General features: G+C 52.2%; 8 protein-coding genes across 8 annotated transcripts; 6 read left to right on the forward strand and 2 right to left on the reverse strand.

Moving 5' to 3' along the window:
- Positions 1-1,690: 1,690 nt before the first annotated feature.
- On the forward strand, positions 1,691-3,809 carry BDP55DRAFT_538801 (DHHC zinc finger domain-containing protein; the record flags this gene model as incomplete). The annotated part of the gene is made up of 2 exons (XM_060567978.1): positions 1,691-2,983; positions 3,036-3,809. The coding sequence occupies 2 exons, from the start codon at positions 1,691-1,693 to the stop codon at positions 3,807-3,809; spliced, it is 2,067 nt and encodes a 688-aa protein (XP_060436881.1).
- Positions 3,810-4,415: 606 nt separating this feature from the next.
- BDP55DRAFT_625376 (uncharacterized protein) lies at positions 4,416-5,369 on the forward strand (the record flags this gene model as incomplete). The annotated part of the gene is made up of 1 exon (XM_060571467.1): positions 4,416-5,369. The coding sequence occupies one exon, from the start codon at positions 4,416-4,418 to the stop codon at positions 5,367-5,369; it is 954 nt and encodes a 317-aa protein (XP_060436882.1).
- Positions 5,370-6,018: 649 nt separating this feature from the next.
- On the forward strand, positions 6,019-6,456 carry BDP55DRAFT_640593 (uncharacterized protein). Its single transcript, XM_060573346.1, has one exon. It carries the CDS (start codon positions 6,240-6,242, stop codon positions 6,417-6,419), a length of 180 nt encoding a protein of 59 aa, XP_060436883.1. The 5' UTR covers positions 6,019-6,239; the 3' UTR covers positions 6,420-6,456.
- BDP55DRAFT_10696 (uncharacterized protein) lies at positions 6,323-7,490 on the forward strand. Its single transcript, XM_060565354.1, has 2 exons — positions 6,323-6,415; positions 6,467-7,490. Exon 2 carries the CDS (start codon positions 6,540-6,542, stop codon positions 7,350-7,352), a length of 813 nt encoding a protein of 270 aa, XP_060436884.1. The 5' UTR covers positions 6,323-6,415; positions 6,467-6,539; the 3' UTR covers positions 7,353-7,490.
- A 137-nt stretch (positions 7,491-7,627) lies between these two features.
- Positions 7,628-9,836, reverse strand: BDP55DRAFT_709488 (heterokaryon incompatibility protein-domain-containing protein; the record flags this gene model as incomplete). The annotated part of the gene is made up of 1 exon (XM_060578130.1): positions 7,628-9,836. The coding sequence occupies exon 1, from the start codon at positions 9,797-9,799 to the stop codon at positions 7,628-7,630; it is 2,172 nt and encodes a 723-aa protein (XP_060436885.1). The 5' UTR covers positions 9,800-9,836.
- Positions 9,837-9,847: 11 nt separating this feature from the next.
- On the reverse strand, positions 9,848-13,157 carry BDP55DRAFT_10719 (fungal-specific transcription factor domain-containing protein). Its single transcript, XM_060565356.1, has 8 exons — positions 13,013-13,157; positions 12,816-12,898; positions 11,840-12,754; positions 11,581-11,789; positions 11,381-11,513; positions 11,079-11,303; positions 10,857-11,012; positions 9,848-10,790 (listed from the first exon to the last, which is right to left on the reverse strand). The coding sequence occupies exons 1-8, from the start codon at positions 13,091-13,093 to the stop codon at positions 10,088-10,090; spliced, it is 2,505 nt and encodes an 834-aa protein (XP_060436886.1). The 5' UTR covers positions 13,094-13,157; the 3' UTR covers positions 9,848-10,087.
- A 2,292-nt stretch (positions 13,158-15,449) lies between these two features.
- Positions 15,450-16,637, forward strand: BDP55DRAFT_538902 (phytanoyl-CoA dioxygenase family protein; the record flags this gene model as incomplete). Its single annotated transcript, XM_060567987.1, has 1 exon — positions 15,450-16,637. The coding sequence occupies one exon, from the start codon at positions 15,450-15,452 to the stop codon at positions 16,635-16,637; it is 1,188 nt and encodes a 395-aa protein (XP_060436887.1).
- Positions 16,638-17,982: 1,345 nt separating this feature from the next.
- Positions 17,983-18,516, forward strand: BDP55DRAFT_722378 (uncharacterized protein; the record flags this gene model as incomplete). Its single annotated transcript, XM_060578597.1, has 1 exon — positions 17,983-18,516. The coding sequence occupies one exon, from the start codon at positions 17,983-17,985 to the stop codon at positions 18,514-18,516; it is 534 nt and encodes a 177-aa protein (XP_060436888.1).
- Between the last annotated feature and the right edge of the window lie 12 nt (positions 18,517-18,528).

Here is an 18,528-nt window from a genome sequence, read left to right on the forward strand (position 1 = left end):
AGCATCTACTGTTTCAACGAGGTGGTGTGCACGAAGCTGGAGACTGTAGAGCGCAGTTCGTCCGCAGACACGTGCGTTCGTTGTCAAAAAATAGTCATAAACTGTCAGAAGACCCGAATTGGTCAGGGTATCCCATGTCGAGCAAACAAGCCATAATGTGAGGGACAGGACAGTGTTGGCGCTGGCGATGGCGGCATAATCGTATTCTCCGATGTGTTAAAGCAGTGAACCTCATGGACGAGGATCGGATTCAAGACGTCTCATTCACTGCAGAGCATGCTTGGATTGTGTACGATTGGCCCTATTCATGCCGTGTTCCAAGCATTTCCCCAGCGATGCTGCTCGGACGAAAGTCTTCCGAGCGAGGACCAAGCTAGCAGAGCAGGGAGATCATTCCGGGAACCCTCAGCGTTGCAGCAGCTCAACGGCGTTCAAAGGAGGGGCGAGACGCGTCTTAAGCCACAGAAAATAAGTAAGAGCAAAACAACGGTTTAGCATTCCTCATATGTCAGCGATGAACATAGAAGAACGGGAGGCTGAGAAACATGGCCAGTTTGGATTGGTATTAAGTAGAGTCGCAAAGCAAAGGCTAGAACAACCTTGGCCTGTGCGTTTTATGCTACTTGGACCTTGGTGTCCGTAGGGCAAAGGCATCGACGGGTACCTGAACGAAGACACGCTTCTTGGTCCTTCGTGCTCCTCATCTCATCACCCCAGCACTGCAGCAGCCATTGCGGCGCCGCGTGCTGTTGGGCTGTCGCTGCTGTAGCAATTTAAAGCTGGGACCCAGATCCGGCAATTGTAATTAAATTGGCCTGGCCTAGTTGCACCGGCGCCTGCATAAAAACGCGGCCTAAGCCGTTCCGCAGGGGGCTTGAGCGTCAGCACTATCGTGAATGAGCAGGGAGACACGACAAAGGATGTTAGTGATGACAGACGGCAGCTACATCCTGCGCTATCTGATCTAAACCAAATCAGGGCTATATGCAACCTTCCAAATGCACAAAGCACGGATACCCAGGTTGTGACGCCCCTTACATTGGGTCGCAGTATCCGTAAGGTAAAGTCTTGTAGCGAATCCAGCCCAGCACCCAGAAACCCCCCCCCGTCCGACTTGCGCTGCGGTGCACCAATCCCTCTCCGTCACTGTTGGGCAATCCATGCCTGGTCTGGTCGCTTTCTGGTCTCGAAAAAGCAACACCAGGCACAAGACGAGAGTCTGAGTCTTGTCCGACGTCTCTTCGTTTCGCTCATTCATGGCTTGCTCGCCAACCCAACCTTCCTTTCTCCGTCTCTCTCTCTCTTCACGATACAATACGACAAACGATACCAACCGATTCACTCCCTCGCCTCAATACACGGGCCTTTTCCTATTCCTTCGCACGACCTCTTTTTAATACCAGATTCCGACCGCAGACTTTTGCGCTTCAGCCTTTTCCAAACCTTCCACGATCCATTCTCCGAACCTACCGAACCCTTCGTCCCGCGCAATAGTCATCACAACCTCATGTCAAAGCGCCGATTTTAAGACCGACCACCACCCTTCCCCTGGAACGCTCTCGAGAGGCTCTTCCCCAACCTCACAATATTTGATCACCACGTCCAAAAAGCGATATGTTATAGCAGAGGAACCTTGCAAACTATTAAAAATCGTTGCGCCGCCAATTCGACTGCGACAATATCGCACAAAATGACCTCAAAAGAACAGGCCGGTGGGCCCACCACGCCTACCGACGATGGCGGCTTTCCGAAACCTCAATTTCCTGGACGCTCCGACCGACCAGGCCCGCCGAGTATCATCTCGTCGCGAATGACTGATATCGCGTCCGACGACGGCGGGGAGGCCGTTGCCCAGACCTTATCCGAACACCCGCGCAGAAAATCTGGTCTGCCTTCAGAAACTATGTCGCGGCCAGGCACGGCCAAGACTGGCATGTCTGGACCCCTCGAAGGCCGGAGACGAGGCCCGCCCCCACGGATGAACTACATCACAAGTCTCAACGAGAAGAGGGGAAGTATCGGGGGCGGCAGTACCGCTGGTTCGATCAGCAGCAGACCGCCCAGCTCGACAAGCCGAAGCCACGTTCCGTCTCTTACATCTTCAGCCTTCTTTCGTCCCATGAGTTCGCAGAAGTTACAGGCCCAGCGTGGTGGTTCACGACCTGCGACTCGCCAGCAACCTACATTGGAAGATACCGAACCTACGCCTGAACACAACCAGAGTGCCGCCGCAGCAGCAGCAGTAGCCAGTGGTGGACCAAATGCTCGGCACAGCGTCATCTCAAACCCGGTATCGAATCCCGTTGCACGTCTCCAGCGGCAGCTCAGCGACGACGACAATATGAGACCGCCGCCGTCTCGCGGCACCGAATACACCGACCAAGGAACATACGATCGAATCACCGCAAATACGAGCCCAACTCATGGTCACTATGCCGCCGGTAGTATGTCCGAGAGCGTCACTCCGCTGCAACGGAATCAGCGCAATAGCCGAAACCTGAGTGTCAATATCGATAGGGGCTTTAGAGAACGAGGCAACCAACCTAGCCCCATCAAATCGCCACGATCATTCCGCTCGAGCTTTTTGCTGCCTGGTAGAAGTGACCAGAACAAGTCTAATCGGACCTTACCTGGCGGCGAGAAGCTTTCATCGACCGCATCGACACCGCAGCTCAATCCCGTAGACTCTTCGAGACCTGCCGACAAGAACAACTTGAAGAAGTCCAAGACCAACCTTGGCTATGTTTTCCAGTACTTTGAAGGCAATACCGTCTTCTGCTTGGGAGGCCGATTCCAGAACACCAAGCATAGGCCAGTCAATGTAGCCACTGGCTTGTTCATCATCATTCCCGCCGTCCTCTTCTTCGTCTTCTCAGCTCCTTGGATATGGCACAACATCAGCCCGGCCATTCCCATTACTTTCGGATACGTCTTCTACATTTGCATTTCCTCCTTCCTACACGCATCCTTGTCGGACCCAGGCGTAAGTCGTCATTTTTATTGATTTCCAAAGACGTATAAGTAACCGCGCATAGATTCTACCTCGAAATCTGCATTCCTTCCCACCTGCAGATTCGACCGAGGACCCTCTCCGGCTCGGGCCTCCAACCAACGACTGGACGCTGATCAAGTCAGCAGAGTCGGCGACGGCCGCCATGGAAGTTCCGGTCAAACATTGCAGAACATGTAACATTTGGCGACCTCCCCGGGCTCATCACTGCCGTCTTTGCGACAACTGCATCGAGACCCACGATCACCACTGCGTGTGGCTCAACAACTGCGTCGGAAAACGCAACTACCGATATTTCTTTGCTTTCGTCTCCTCGGCAACGTTCCTCTCTCTCTACCTTCTCGGCGCCTCTCTTGGCCAAATCCTCGTACACATGCACCGATCCGACATTTCTTTTGGTAAATCCATCGACGACTTCCGCGTTCCCTTCGCCATGGTCATCTACGGCTTCATTGCTTTCTTATACCCTGCTGCTCTCATGGGCTACCACATCTTCCTCATGGCGCGAGGCGAAACAACAAGGGAGTACATCAACTCCCATAAGTTCATCAAGGCAGAGCGGTTCCGTGCCTTCACTCAGGGCAGCATGCTCAAGAACTGGATCGTTGTCCTCTGCCGACCGAGGCCTCCTACCTACTACCAATTCAAGAAGAGGTACAGTGGTGGTGATCAACGCCTCGGTGCTCTCCGGGATCAGAAGGTCGATGTCCAGGGTATGGAAATGCAAAACGTCAGACCATCAACAGGGTTTCAAGGACCCGTCTCTTTGCGCAACGAAACAAACACTACCGCGACATAATTACCCTTTTCTTTGATTGTTTTCTGCGTGGCGTTGTTTAGGAGCCATCATACGTTTCAATGGATCCTGGATACCTGTAATGTATGTTTTCTAGTATACCCAGCTTTACCTATCAAAGCAGGTAAACAGGCATAAAACGCCGGTTCCTCCCCCCCCTTTGGCGCAGGGGACGAGAGTCCGTATTATTTTATCGCGGCAATGCGCTACGATATCGGAGCCAGTACATAGACGTTTGGCGCAAATTGCTGTGCTTGTAACAAATGCTAGTTCATAACCCGAGTTGAATGCTTCCCCAATCGCGTGACGTGTGTGTCCTTTTCATTCCTGAATCACATCTGCTTGCCTCCAGCAATCAATGATCAAACACGCCTCCACATCACCGCTATGCTCAAACACTTCGAGACTGTGAATCACTAATTCGTGCGACCACTAGCAAACAAATAAATAGGCTGACTTTCTTCTATCTACGTAACATCTGCTGCCACAAAACTTAACTTGGACACCAGACCAGACAGTAGCATCAACCAACCGAAAAGAAGCTCTTGAATCTCCCAAAACTTTTCACGATTAAGAAGTCTACGTAGGCAGGGAGCTATCAAAACTACAATGGCCTACGTATTCGACGGATACTCCGAAGCCAGCTCGGGCCGGAACACACCTCGTGGCCAGCAAGGCCCTGGCAGCGGAGGAGGAGGAGGGGGAGGAGGGGGAAGCCGTCAGCAGCGACGTTATGGCAGTGGGGACATTCCCGTCGGCGGCCTACCTGGAGGGATATACTATGGTACGGGTCGCTTTTACGAGGAGAATTTGCGGACTGAGCAACGGCGGCGGCAACAGCAACAACAGCAGCAGCAAGAGGAGAATCAACAGCGACGGCAACAGGGACAGAATCAAGGCCAACAGCGGCACCGGCATGATCCACAGTGGCGGCAGGGAGAGCAAGGGGGACAGCATCGAGACGATATGAGAGAAGCTTCTGACGCTGCTAGGGCGTTTCTTGAAGCGTTGCAGAGGGATTATGACCGGCGGAGACAGCAGGAGGCTGATACTGGTGTTGGGGGGTTTGGACCGGGTCCCAGTAGCGGGTATGGTGAAGTAGGTGAGGATGACTTTGGGCCGATGGAGGAGATTCGGTTTGAGGATTTATTTGGAGATTTGTTTGGTGGATTGGGAGACGGAGGAGGAGCAGGTATGGGCGGCAACGTAGGAGGCGGTACTGGTGCGTTCGGTCCTCATTCCGGCCCTGGATCCGGTCAAGGCCGCACCGATCCTGGCCCCGGTCCCCGTCACGACCACGAGGAAGATGGTGGCGGTCGCGGCCCCGAACCGGTTCCCGGATGTGGCAGAAACGGCGGTGCCTCTCGGCCGGGCTACGAACAGCCGCCAGCTCACTACGGAGGTGGATGGTACGATTATCGTCCCGGGACCACGGGTGCTCGACGTGGAGGCGGTGCTGGGATGACCTTTGCTGATTTCTTCGAGCTCTGGCAAAGCTGGCCTGGTCCCGGTGGTAATCTTGGGCTTGACGACTTTGGGGAGATGCCTGAAGCTTATTTTTGATTATCAGGTCTTCCGAGTCGTTAGTCGGAATTGAGAGGTCGCGATTTAGAGGTAACTTGAAAGTCAAGTACCAAGTAAGATACCCAAGTAACTAGGCTAGGCGTTCAATGTTCCTAGAAGTAAAAAGATGCGAACTAAGCATGTTTCGGTGTGGTGCCTCGTCCGAGAAATGTCTGTGGCCAAGATCTTCCTCTTCACCTCAGTACACTCTTTCTGTCACCGATGAGCTAACAGCAGATACCCTCGCCGTATCGTGGCTTGGGTTTGTTGCTGATACAGGTTTGACAATGGTCAGGATACGACGTCGATCATCCCACTCGGGCCGTCATCATTGTTGTACAACATGCACATCACTTTACGTTGGTACCTACACTACATGTGACGCATAGCTACCTACGAATGGAGTTGAGAACCAAATTGATCATTGGGAGGTTCGCAGTCTCTCAGTGGAAAGGGGCGCTGGTTCGACACAGCCCCCAAATCCTGTGCCCCCAACCCGGCGCAGCACGGTGTGATCATGTCCATTTAGTTATAATAACGTGTCTAAAACGTACCGTGCATATCTACCATCAGCTTACGGCTGAGAAGGTCAGACTGTGCCATAGCCCTGCTCATTACTTGAGGAGTTGAAATTGCTGAAGATTGGTCTCTTGGGGCAAGCCTTACATTGGTTTCGTATGCCAGCGAAGCCTTGACAAGAATTACCACAATGCTCACACAGGCGCCGAGACGAGAACCTACCTCCTCAATTGCGCAACTTGCAAGGAACTTTTGGCACACACTATGATCACTCTTGACTCTTAGCACAACTTGTGAAAGGCCTTCTTAGTCTGAGGCCCATCTCTCATCAGTGAACCACAAACGCACGCTATGTGTCCTCCATCTGGGTTCCAAGATGTCCATGGCTTGGCCGCTGGCAAGACATATGCAACTGAGAAGGATTGGAAACGTATGCAGCCTACTATCGCTAGGCTCTACCGAGATGAGAGCAAGTCCCTGAGACAAGTTAGGGAGATCATGGAAACCCAATATCATTTTAACGCCACGTGAGTCAGTCTCCAGCTATACCCGCGACCTACTGACCCTATCTCGTCTAGAACTAAGATGTACAAGTCAAGACTGAAGGTTTAGAAATTGGACAAGAAGCTTAAAGAAGCCGAAGTAGCGGTAATGCTTCGACAAACGAAGGACCGCGACGCTGCCGGGAAGCGCTCTCAGTTCTTTCTCCGAGGTCAAGAAGTCAACTGGGAACGTGTGGTTCAGTATCTGAAACATAGGCCGGACTTACAAGATACAACCAGCGTGGATATCGCACAATATACGAATGCAAACTTGGATATAACATGCTCTACACCCTCGCCGACCTTATCCAAGAGCGAAATCCCTCGTCGGATAGAGCTGCATTCGGATTTGCGTTTGCTCGACGATTCTATACGGATCATACGTTCCTACCTTGATGGGGCATTCGAAACAGGCTTGGTCGTCATCAATGGGCAAATTCTCTACGGACCAAACGGGAAGCAAGCAAAGCAAAGGGTCCGGAAGTGGCATGACGACATGGCCGACATCCATGCATTGTTTAGCAGCCAGGAAGTAACTGCTGCCTTCCGCCACCTCAACAAGCAACTTGATTCACTGAAATATCTCATAAGGGAACAGGAACCTGAGCTGCTAATACTAGCATTCAACGACATCTTCGACCTGGAACCTAAACTCTCTGAGACACTCCTTCTGTTCGTTTGCAGGATGCATCAGGCCATATTTGGCGAACAACACCCGCTCAGCCTTATATGGGATAAATTAGTTCGCTTCACTGCAAGGGCCCGCTTGCATGCTGTGCTGAGCATGGCCACTTTCACTGCAGATGTGATAGAAGCGAGGATGGGGGCTCAGTCTGCGATGGTTGAGGCTCTGGAGTGCCTTCAGGTGGACGTGCATAAGCAAAGAGGCTTCAAGGAGACCCTCGGGATTTCAGAAGTTTGAATTATTTTCGGAGAGAGCTTCTGACACGCTTGATCGGGACCAACAGTGCACCGACAAGAGTAAGGTAGTCGAGACTTGGGCCCTATCATGGAGTTCTAGCGGAAGTGCTTTCACGGTCTGTGATAATAGCATAGGGATAATGTGGGAATTTTCAGCGCAGTGGCGTCTCTCGGCCAACAGATTGATGATAGCAAAGGTCTTCCCTGGAGCGGTAACCTGTTGAAAGCTGCTAGTGGTAGAGTGCACATACGAAGAGAACCTTTCCCACCCTACGTCTATCCCAAACGGAAACGACGCCTCTGCGAAGCGAATGGAAGCCCAGAAAAGGGCAGATTCTCAGGAATTTGCGATTCGTGTGAACCCAAGTCTTCGATCCTCATAAACGCTAGCAGCCCTATCCTCACGGTGAGACCCGGGACAGACTCGAGAACTATAGCGCACGTCGCAAATTCCAGAGGTGAGCAGCATATCGCCGTGAGTCTTCGGCCGAGGAAGGTATCTTCGTATACAAAGTCTGGAGTAAACTTCACCACAAACTCCCCTTTCCCATCTAGAGGTTTGCGTGTTGTCGGAAGATAGAACATGTCGTCGTGCGCGGTGCCTGAACGCCGCTTGATCTGTCGATAGCAGAGGGGTCCGGTCTCGAAAGACCAGCCTTCGATGTGAAGATACCTCGTACACTGCAGGATTGACGCATCAAGACCACCAGATTCATAGAATTTAGCCCATTTTACGACGTCCCCCTGAGGTGTTTCCACCCAAACCTCCGCGTCGAACTTGTCCGTTAGTTCCACTAACTTGGGGGGTCTCAGGTGAAAGTAGCCTTGGTGGCCAAACAACGTCTTCCCGTTTTGAGATACCCACGACCAGCTTGGGAAGGCTTCCAGTCTCGCATAGTTCTTTCCTTCAGGTCGGATCTCCCATTGCAGCCCGGCGAGAAAAGCGCGTTTCGAGGCAGTGGCGTCTACAGCAGGCCAGCCGGAGGCGACTATCGGAATGCCCCAGTACGAAAAGCACCCTGAGTTGACTCGTGACCACTTCTTCAAAACTCCGGATACAGCGGCCAGCCTGTCGCTTGAGTATCTGAGCTGACGATCGCAGTACTTCTGGATTATTGCCCAGATACCGTCTGGAGTATTGAGAAGAGTCCATTCGGGCCTCTCATGGTGCTCCAGATTCCCCTGCAAAGCGAGAGGACGCGTGAGATTTTCGAAGCACATCATATCGTGGCACTCGAATGAGACCTCGTAGTTGGAGAAGTAGAGTCTTCTCCTGGAGAGACACGTCTCTTGAAACGTCCAACCCCGCGTGGACCACTTTGATCTCGAGATCTGATCAAGTTGCCACTGATGGCTAAAGTTTGTGACGATTTTCTCCTGGCCAATCGTTTTGGTAATGGGACTGTGTTGCGTTCGCCCGAGGGACAAGCCCGGCAGCCCGTAGCTTGGGTCCTTGGCACCGATGGCGATGATACTGAGTTCTGCGTCTCCGTAGATCTGGTCCATCTTCTCCACTTGGCTCATCTTATGAGTCTCGTTGTTTTGCCAGATGCAGTATCTATCGATCCAAATATACCGGAAGCCAAGCTTGATGGTGGCCCTCATGGCATCCTGGATGACCGGCGGAAGGCTGTCCGGCAGATCAGGGTATGTGTACTTGTCAGGCTCCGCATCTCCCCAAACGTAGCTTAACGCAACGTAGCGATACCTGGTACCTGGATCCGTGTTGATGATCCGACGGAATTCGCAGTCTATGAGCTTAAAGTGAGGGAGAGTCTGCCAGTCTGGGCTGGTACGACATGTGTCGTGGTGATGCTCGCATAGGTGTATCCATGATCGGATGAGACCGTAATCGATTTTCTCCTCACGTAAGGTTCTGCCCTGCATCGGAAGGTCCAGAAGAAAGTTGGGGGGCTCCAAGATGACGGTGGACGCAAGAGAGACCAGACTTCCCGGCGCCTCCCGATGGGCGAAACGGATCCACGCTGTCAAGCCACCGCCGGCGCTGTTATTGCCAAAGTACTGAGCGGACGCTGTCTTATAGTGGGAGGGGTTCATGACAAGGAGGAATACTGAGGTATAGTCTGAAAGTCCATCGCTACCCGGCCCCTTATCTAGAACAGCAAAGTTGTAGAGCAGATTGGCGGGAATCGCTAGTATGATCTTGTCCTTCTCGGCCTTAGGGTAGCGGGCGAGATTGAAGCCGATGGAGAAGATGAAGTCACAGAAAGGACAGCTTGGAATAATGCCTGGGGGGTATTGACTGATTCTCTCCTCCCGGGTGAGCGGTCTCCAGTCTCCAACATGTTGGATGTACTTGGTCCAGCTAGTTTTGTAACTCTGAACCGAGCCGATGACTGGGAGACCGTCAAACCGAGCCGGGTCAAAGATTGCCTGCAGACCTAGCTTGGTGCAGTTGCGACAGAGCCGATCGTCTGAAAAGGACATGGTGAAGTCGTATGAGTGTCTGCTACTGTAGTCGAGGTGAAGAAGCGAGGTTGACGAGGCTCTGCAGTCCTGCCTTCGCAGGTGCGTACTGGGCGTAAGCCCCCCTGTCGCTACGTTTCGCCCAATTATATCCATTTGATGCTGCAGCAGCGGCTGGCCAGTAGCGTCGCGTAAGACATTGAATTCAGGACCCGTGGATCACCCAATGACCCGACTAGGTTCACGCTAGGAACATGAATACAGGCCAAACTTCCTAGGTGATCTTGAGACTACGAGACAATATAGACGCTACCCGGTCCTGTTGGGATTGAAGTAAAGCGTATCCGTATTCAATAGATGGTCCCAATTGCCTGGCATGGGCTGTGTTCCCGCGGCAAATACCCAGTCGAGATCCAACCTCATGTCCATATCGATGCCCTCTTGATCTTCCCGCTGCTCCTCTGGCTGAATGGGAGATATGCTCTGGAAACTACCGATGCTCTTCGGCCCGGCCGGGCTATCAGTACGCGCTCGTTTCCGAGACCCCTGCTCGCTCTGCCGCAATGCGCCAAGTCCCAGGGGCAGCATGGGATTGCGCGAAGGACATTGACTCAGCCGGCGAGACCGCAGCTCCCACTTGCGTTGAAGCATGAGGAGAAAGTCCCGGGACCGCTTAGCGCACTCCCAAGAGCCTGAAAGCTCCTCCAGAGCTCGGAAGCATATACTCAAGTGTGTCGCAGTCTCTGTAGTCCTCTTCCGTCTGCGGCGGGATATCGATGCGAAGATGAGGATGATAGCTGCCGAGAAGATGACGGCAACGCCTTGAATATGGACTCGCTTAAGGGAGTATTGACGTTCATAAATCAAGATCAGCTTTGCTATCGCGGCTGCTGACTCAATGCACATGTGCTGCGCGTGCATGGAGCCTGGACCTTGAGGTGGCTGTGGCTGGATGTAGCTCGACGACATCCACGGCCTATGGGCATGTATTACGTTTTGGTAGTATTGCATGCTGCAGACAAAAACGTTAGCAACAGCCGCATGATGACAGTAATCTGCAACATGGACTTGGACTTACTGTAACAGAAGAACATGAGGAAGGAATGACCCCTTTGAGTCTTCTAGGTCGATTTGTATCGTGCGTGGCAAGTTCTCCTTCCAAGCGAATAATATTGCAACAATCTTCTCGTTGCTGGCCTGTAATATATCCCGCGGGATCCGAGAGTTGCCATACCTACCAGAACATCGATTAGTCTCACTGACCTTGACGGAAGGATTGATTTCCGGGCGATTCACTCACAGCGTATGGCCAAGAGGTGCCATGATTTCGCATAACTCTATCCTGTGAAGACTGACAGCCTCGACGTGGTCATGTAGGGGCACCGATGAATTGCCGTTGCTAAAGGGCGAGACGTAAGGCAGCCATTGCTCGACCCGTCCATCCAACGAGTCTTCTGTCGGTTTCTTGACTGTAATATCGTCCATGCTGATACGGAAAGGTCGACCTCTGTAGAACCCGAGCGTCCTGGAAAGGTTGGAAAGTCAGAACAGAAAGACCTCAGCAACGGCAAAATGACAGTTCAAATGACACGAGAAGCTTACTGATCCATTGTGTATGCGCCCCAGAACACAGTTCGACGAAGCTCGGCTTCGGGAGGCTTTAGAATTCCGTTGGTAACGTATGGTGTCATATCCTTGTGTAAAGCCAAATCAAACGCAAGCCGAATCGCCATTCCTGAATCGAGAGCAGTTAGTTCTTACTCTTCCGTATTGCAAGGGGGTCGCCATTGGGGCCACTCTACCACTATACAGCCACCCACGAGAGTCCCTGTTTGCCCCTATCTCATGACTACTAAGAACAATCATTGCTTGTACCGTAGAGACCGAAGGTGAATCTAGTTCGATCTCCAGAAGGGCCTTGGCTCGTGCGGCGAAGAAATCCGGAAGAGACTTTGGGAAGGTTATAAAGCTCGGGTGGTATCGTGTTTCGAAAGTAGCGCCCAATGAACACCTACAAAGAGTTAGCAAGCAACTTGAAAGCTGAAATTCGCGTTGACGAACATTGCATTTCTGAGTGCCTCAGAGTAATATGGGGTATCTTCCTCTTGCTCGTGCCAACTATGCTTCGCTTCGTCGTAAAGAGTCCGGTCGACTACATGCTGAAAGGGATTCTGCCAGGTAAAATATAGGTTGATAAGATGATCTTCGAGATCTTGCGGCACCGATTGGCCGTATCCCATGTTGTCTAGGTGTTCCTGGCCGTCGTTGCGTACAGTCCGATCTACAGCTAAACTATCGGTTCCCAGAGGTAGTTCCATTAAGCCGAAATTAGATGTCGGCCCAAAATACGAGATACGGCCATTGGGGCCAATGTGAAGAGATCCTAGTCTATCAGACAATTGATTGACGAGGTCCTCTTCCGTTGTGCCCGAACCGGCATCGTCGTCTTCATTGTCGCTCAGAGGAACCTCTTCGGAATAGCTGCGCAAAAGAGAATGGGTCGGTGCCCTGACGTTGGCTACGTCGACATCAGTTGTGATGACGTTGTCAGCACTCTCAGAAGGGCTCCATTCCCAATCGGCAATAGCTCTTGTTGTCAAGTTCAGCAGCCCGTCTTGGACCGGCGGAGCATGCCCTGTGATACTGATTGCGTCATGGCTGAGATTGAAGGAAGAGGGGTCGAAGGGCAGTGAAAAGTCTAGAGGAAGTTGGTCCGGCGGTAACAAAGTGTTGTTAGATGGGGCGCAGGGTGCCAATGGTTGCGGCTCTAGGGATAAAGCAGGGTCAATCGGTGGTGTTTTGTCGCGTTCTAGAGCCACTTGGACCGTCGAGAGTCCTAGAGTGTTTAATATCCGGGTCAGACTTTTGGCCTCTTCTGAAGGCATTGGTGGAAGTTGGAGGCCATTCTGATTGATAAACTGGCAAAGCTGGTCGACTCTGCTCGACAGTAGTTCGACTGCAACGCGCAGGGAGAGTCTAGCATTTGTCAGCCCCGATCAGTCCGCTCGAATTCAGAAGACTGCAAAGAGAACCTAACTTGCGCTTGTCCTCTCCGGCTTGGTAACGGCAGTCTCGACGCTTAGTCTTGCAGTTGGAACATGAAGGAGTTGCGCCGTCACACTGTAGATAATCTGTCAATGCAATGCAGCAGTGCTCAACCTGAAGCGACGGTCGTGATATCAAGTTGAGGCATGGGAAGACAATAACAACGAGGTTGAGGGAGACAGCGCGTACCTTGATCTTGCTTTCCCGACAGGAAATGCACGCCGTAGTGACATGCCTCCTCTTGGCGTCGGGCTTCGATGATTGGGGCATACTGCCTGTCTTCTCTGGAATTTGTGTCCCGAAATCTGTGCTGAAGGAGTGGAGGATGATGAGGTTTGGCTGGGGTAATCTTCGAGAGAAGACGGGGCGGTGGACACCTCTTGGCCGCTCCGAGGCCCACTGCTAGCAGGACGTTCTTTTACAGCATGAACCCCGATGTGCTAGCTACCTGGCCCATGTGGCTTTGTAAGTTGCTTCGGCCGTGTTCCTACCGGTAGCGCCGACCGCGGGGCGCGTGGGCGCCACGCCGAGATGTACAGGGGACTTGCCGGACGCTAGAGTGACCAGGTATGCAGCACCAATTGTGCACTAAAGTTCATTCCAGATGTGGGAAACGCACACGGGATGGTCGTGATGCGATTCGATGGTCTTTAGCCAGGGATAGGGGAAGGATGTTAGATGTGTCTCCCTATTCGAGTAGTACCAAGTATGGGAAATATTCTGGAGGAGAAACCTGTTCTTACCACGCAGTATATGCATCGTTCTCGATCTGTGCGGATACTCGGAGTCTCAGGACACCCAAACAACAGTGGTTCAGGATATAATTGGAAAAGCATCAGAAGCAAGCGTTTGTAACTACAGAGTACAGGCCACTTGTCCATGAAGCAAGGATCTACAGCTTTAGAATTACACTTCGTGTATCTTAATCGACGGCCGAAACACGCGGTAATGCTAGTCACATACTATTGAGGCAAGATCCAGTCAATCTAGCTCGCACAACTCGGCATACCGAGTCGTCCATCAGCATTCTAATGAATCGTAGGGATGGTGTAAAGACAGATGGCCCGTGCTGAATCTTAATCTTATTTGAAGTATACCTACGAAAGAACGCCGGTGCCCTTTCTCTGAACATGAAATATTGACATGTCCGAAAGAGCCGGCCCGCGGGATTCCCCGCGTCACTCCAGCTTCCTCAAATTTGCAGCATGACAGTGATCTCGGTTTCTGAGACGTCTTTGCAGCGCAACTCTAGCCGAAAAGCTGCAAGAAATGACAGATGTGATTTAGCTTCTCCTAACGTTGGCATTTAGAGATTGGAGCTGGAGACTTTACGTAGCGTCCTTGACTCACCGGTTTCCATCGAGGTAAGGTGTTCGTGATGTGTCCTTGCTCTATTATGGTACGGAACTTTCTCGAGACGGCATGATGGAGTAAATACCTTACCTTCAAAGCCGATTACTGTAGCTTAGTTGTAATTATTGAGCCTCTCAGTACCCGTACCGCACGTGCTCAAATCCAAACGCCATTGGCACGTTTGAGGCGTTCAGGGAGCTCGAGCACGTACTTTGGTTCGCAAGGCCAATGGGCCACTCCGGAGAACGCCTTACTCGAAGGAGAAGTCACATCCAGACCAATGAAAGGCGTTTCTTCATTTCTGCCTTAGATCTCGCTAACAATAAGCCATGGAACAGACCAGGCATTAAAGTTTGACTTCTCGGTACTGTGCCGAAATGATTCCAGACGAACTAAATGATCGAATCTGATAACCCAAACTCTGGCCTGAGGTGATATTGCGCTGTTCGTTAAAGTCAAGCCCCTTAGTCGGGAGCGTAGCAGTATCCACGTGATTCCAGATTTGACGAGAATTCGAGCGGCGACAGGTGTTCCTTCGAACCATTTACTTCATCCAAGTACTCTTTGCCAAGACGTCGCCATTGGGTTGTGATGAGTAATGATATGATGAAAGCTTAGTCGGAATTGTAGTCCGGGGAAGATCTGAAATCTGAGCCGCACTAAGATCTCATAGGACATTCGGAAATCGGTTTCCGAAGTCTCCACCAACTCGGGCCCCAGAAGTCAGGCAGACCCAGAGACAACTGTAATGCAACAAAGTCCAATTTCTACGTTCGTCGCCGAATATCGACTCACAAGTCGAGATGTTTCCCCAGGTGATCAGCTCGCGGGGGGCAGATTCTGTCACGTTGAGCATCTCCGTATGGGGCCGTTCCTCGGCGGACCCATCCGGAGCTCAATCGGGCAATTCTGACCGGCAGAGGGGCGCCCGATTACTGTCTTGACCTCGTCAGACAATGCCCTTTTCGGACTTCTATCATTGTGCGAATCCTCGCGATGGAGAGGACCTCCAACCCGCGTTTCCGCATAGGCTGTGGTTGAACTATCTCTATGGACTTCTAACGTCAGAACTAAGTCTCGAGTCTCTGCCGAATGTGGGGAACGCCAGCCCACTACACGTTACTCTCAACGCATAAATACCCCGCGCTTCTTGCTCCATGACCGACGGAATGTTATCAGTTGGTATCGCTAGATACCTTAGACTACAGCAGGCTCTTACCCCTATACTAACGGCACAAACAAGTACGAAAATATGGCTATTAAGAACGAACAAATGAACGACAGTCACTCTCCCAGCCCGACGTCCTCCCGCCTCTTCTCGAAATCGGAAGCGACAGCATTGGAACGATTCTCAACCGCATGTTCCCAACGTACCTCTCCAGAAGACTACCCGCTTGCTGCCTCGATCGAGAAGAACATCCCCGTCTACGACCTCCCCGGACACTCCAGCTTGAGCGACATACAACGCTCGGAGCTCCAGGACGAGTGGTACCGCGTCCTAATCTCCGGCCCGGGCGTCTTCGTCACAAAGGGCCTCTTCCGCGACAAAGCTTTGATTCAGTCAGCAAACGCAGCTTTCGCATCAATCATTGAGGACGAAAGGAAGTCAGGAACCGCAAAGGGAGACCACTTTGCCAGCGCTGGCAAAAACGACCGCATCTGGAACTCGTTCAGCAAACACGGCCTGAAGGACCCGGCGTCCTTTGTCAAGTATTACTCGAATCCTTACCTCGGCCTAATCTCGAGCGCGTGGCTCGGACAGGGCTACAGGATCACGGCGCAGGTCAACAATACTAAGCCTGGCGCCTCGCCACAGGTTTGCCACCGTGACTACCATGTTGGTTTCCAGACAGCAGAAGCGGCCTCGCAGATTCCACGGGCCATGCAGGTCGCCAGCCAGCTCCTGACGCTGCAAGGCGCCGTCGCCCACTCTGAAGTGCCTCTCGAGAGCGGCCCCACGCGGCTGCTACCATTCAGCCAGACGTTTGAGGCTGGCTACATCTCGTATCGTCGCCCCGAGTTTAACGAATACTTCTTAAACAACTATGTTGCGTTGCCACTGGAGGTGGGAGATGGTCTCTTCTTCAACCCCGCGCTCTTCCACGCGGCTGGGAAGAACGTGTCGACCGATGTGTACAGGATGGCGAACTTATTGCAGATAAGCAGCCCCTTTGGAAAACCGATGGAATCTGTGGACGCCGTGCCTCTGGTGGAGAAGAGCTGGGATCACTTGATGAAGTTGTACGAAGACGAAGGCTTGAGTGCTAGGGTCCAGTCTTTCATAGCGGCTGTGGCCGAGGGATATCCGTTCCCGACGAATCTAGACAACAACCCGCCAAGGAATGAGGGCATGGCGCCAGAATCGGAACAGGATAATATTACAACGAGTTTGGTCGAGAAGCGAAGCAGGTCCGAGGCCGTCGAAGCGCTGAAAGCATTCGCAAAGAGATCATCAGCATAAGAATCCTGTACATACGTAGATTTCGCCTGTAGGGCAGACATCTACCTATTCATCGCGATCATCATGAGATATAGGTAGAGTCCACTAAAGGCTGTACGGTCTTATGCTGAAGTGCGATACGGAAGTTGAAGATGCCCAATGGGAAGACAAAGTGAATTGACTAAGGTGACCATAGATCGCATCAAGTCTATCCTCGAAAGTTTTGGGACCGATGGAGCATGGGTGACTGGGTGCTGCTAAACCCAAGCGACTACTTGGTAGGTATTGCCTCTACGTTGATCGACAAACCCCACATCTACGAGGGATCCAGATTGATGATGCACGTCAGCCAAAGTGCATACGCCCTGCTTGAAGCACAATGAGGACGAGCGCATTAGGATACATGAGGGAATGGAAATCAGTAAGCACCAACGGATGCCGGCGCCATGGTTCCGTCAGCCTCAAAACGTGCATCTACAATAAACGCGATTACTTGTCGTGCTCCCCACGTCTGCATCCTGAGTGGATCGTTGCCGCGTTGCCGAAGACAACCTGTGATAGCTATCTTTTAGTTCCCGCCATTTGTCTGCCTACTTAAGCTTTGCTTTAAATAGCTTTCGAACGTGACGTTGCTTCTTGTTACTTGCTTCTTGGTCTACTGCAACTTTCGTGTTCCGGCGTTGTCCACGTAGGCTTTGGCCCACGCATCATGTGTCTTTCGTCAAACGGAATTCTGTGGGATTCAAAATACCATCGTCAATTGGACCACACCGAACACGGATCAACCAGTCGGAACCGGGCCCTGAACAACCATCGGTTCCATTCCCCAGCTGTCGTCGGGCAACTAGCGTCGACGGACACGGGGGATAGCAACGTTGAGAGTGACATCACATGTGAGACCTCCATTCCTTCTACTGCCGATACGAGGTTTTGCGCACGGAAACGTTGGGGGGCCACACAGGCGCACATTGACCGCTAAAATGCTTCTTACGGGATCTGCACCGCTGAGTGGTGATCTTCCATGCCCACGTCTCTTGTGGCGTGCCAATGTCACGATATTTGACAGCTTTTCAACGTTCCCAGGGAGAGGTTTTCTTGTATTTAGTGAGACATGAGTCCCCACCTCTTTGCAGGGTCTGAATCAGTTCCTCACCGCGCAAACGATTCACCCAAACACATTTATCATAGAAATACCATCATCTTCCCGCAAGCATCTCCGAATCCTGTCACACATTCCACAAGTTTGCGTGTCCCATCAATGAGATAAACCTCCCCTTACATATTTTAAGCCAGACTTCTCGTCATAAAGAGAGAAGCGATCAATCTTTCCTCGACCCGCACTTATCAAACTCTCAAGCACGCCAGAATGTATGTCAGCAACTTCATCACCACTTTCTCCGCCCTCATCGCAGGCGCCTCCGCCGCCACTCTCCCCCTCCGGTGGGCCGGTGTCTCGAATAACGCCGCGATCACCGAGCGTCGACAAACCGACGGCAGCGCCATTTATCCAGCAGCACCAGGAAACGTCTCCTGGAGCGCACAAAACTACATTTGGGGCTGCTCACCAGGCGGCTGCAGTGCTCGCTTCAACGTGAGCGCCCCCGCGGGCTACAGCCCCGGGGCGCCTAGCTTCAACGTCGTCTGTAGCCCCATCTACATCCAGCAGGGTTGGCTCCCCTGCCTGAACCCAGACAACAGTCCCCTCGGCGAGGATTCACAGGTGTTTACGATCTGGACGGCCGGGGCAGACCGCGAGCGCATGTACCTTGGTGTCGAACACATCTACAAGCGCCAGGAAGATGGGCTCACCTGGAACGCCACTGCTGGGACAGACATCCTTCCTGTGCAGAACATGAGCATCACGTTCCCTGTCAACACTGTCGTGGTTCTTGAGTCTTGAGTAGTTGCGAAT

This window comes from Colletotrichum godetiae, assembly GCF_030913485.1.
Source record: "Colletotrichum godetiae strain CBS 193.32 chromosome Unknown BDP55scaffold_1, whole genome shotgun sequence".
NCBI lineage: Eukaryota > Fungi > Ascomycota > Sordariomycetes > Glomerellales > Glomerellaceae > Colletotrichum > Colletotrichum godetiae.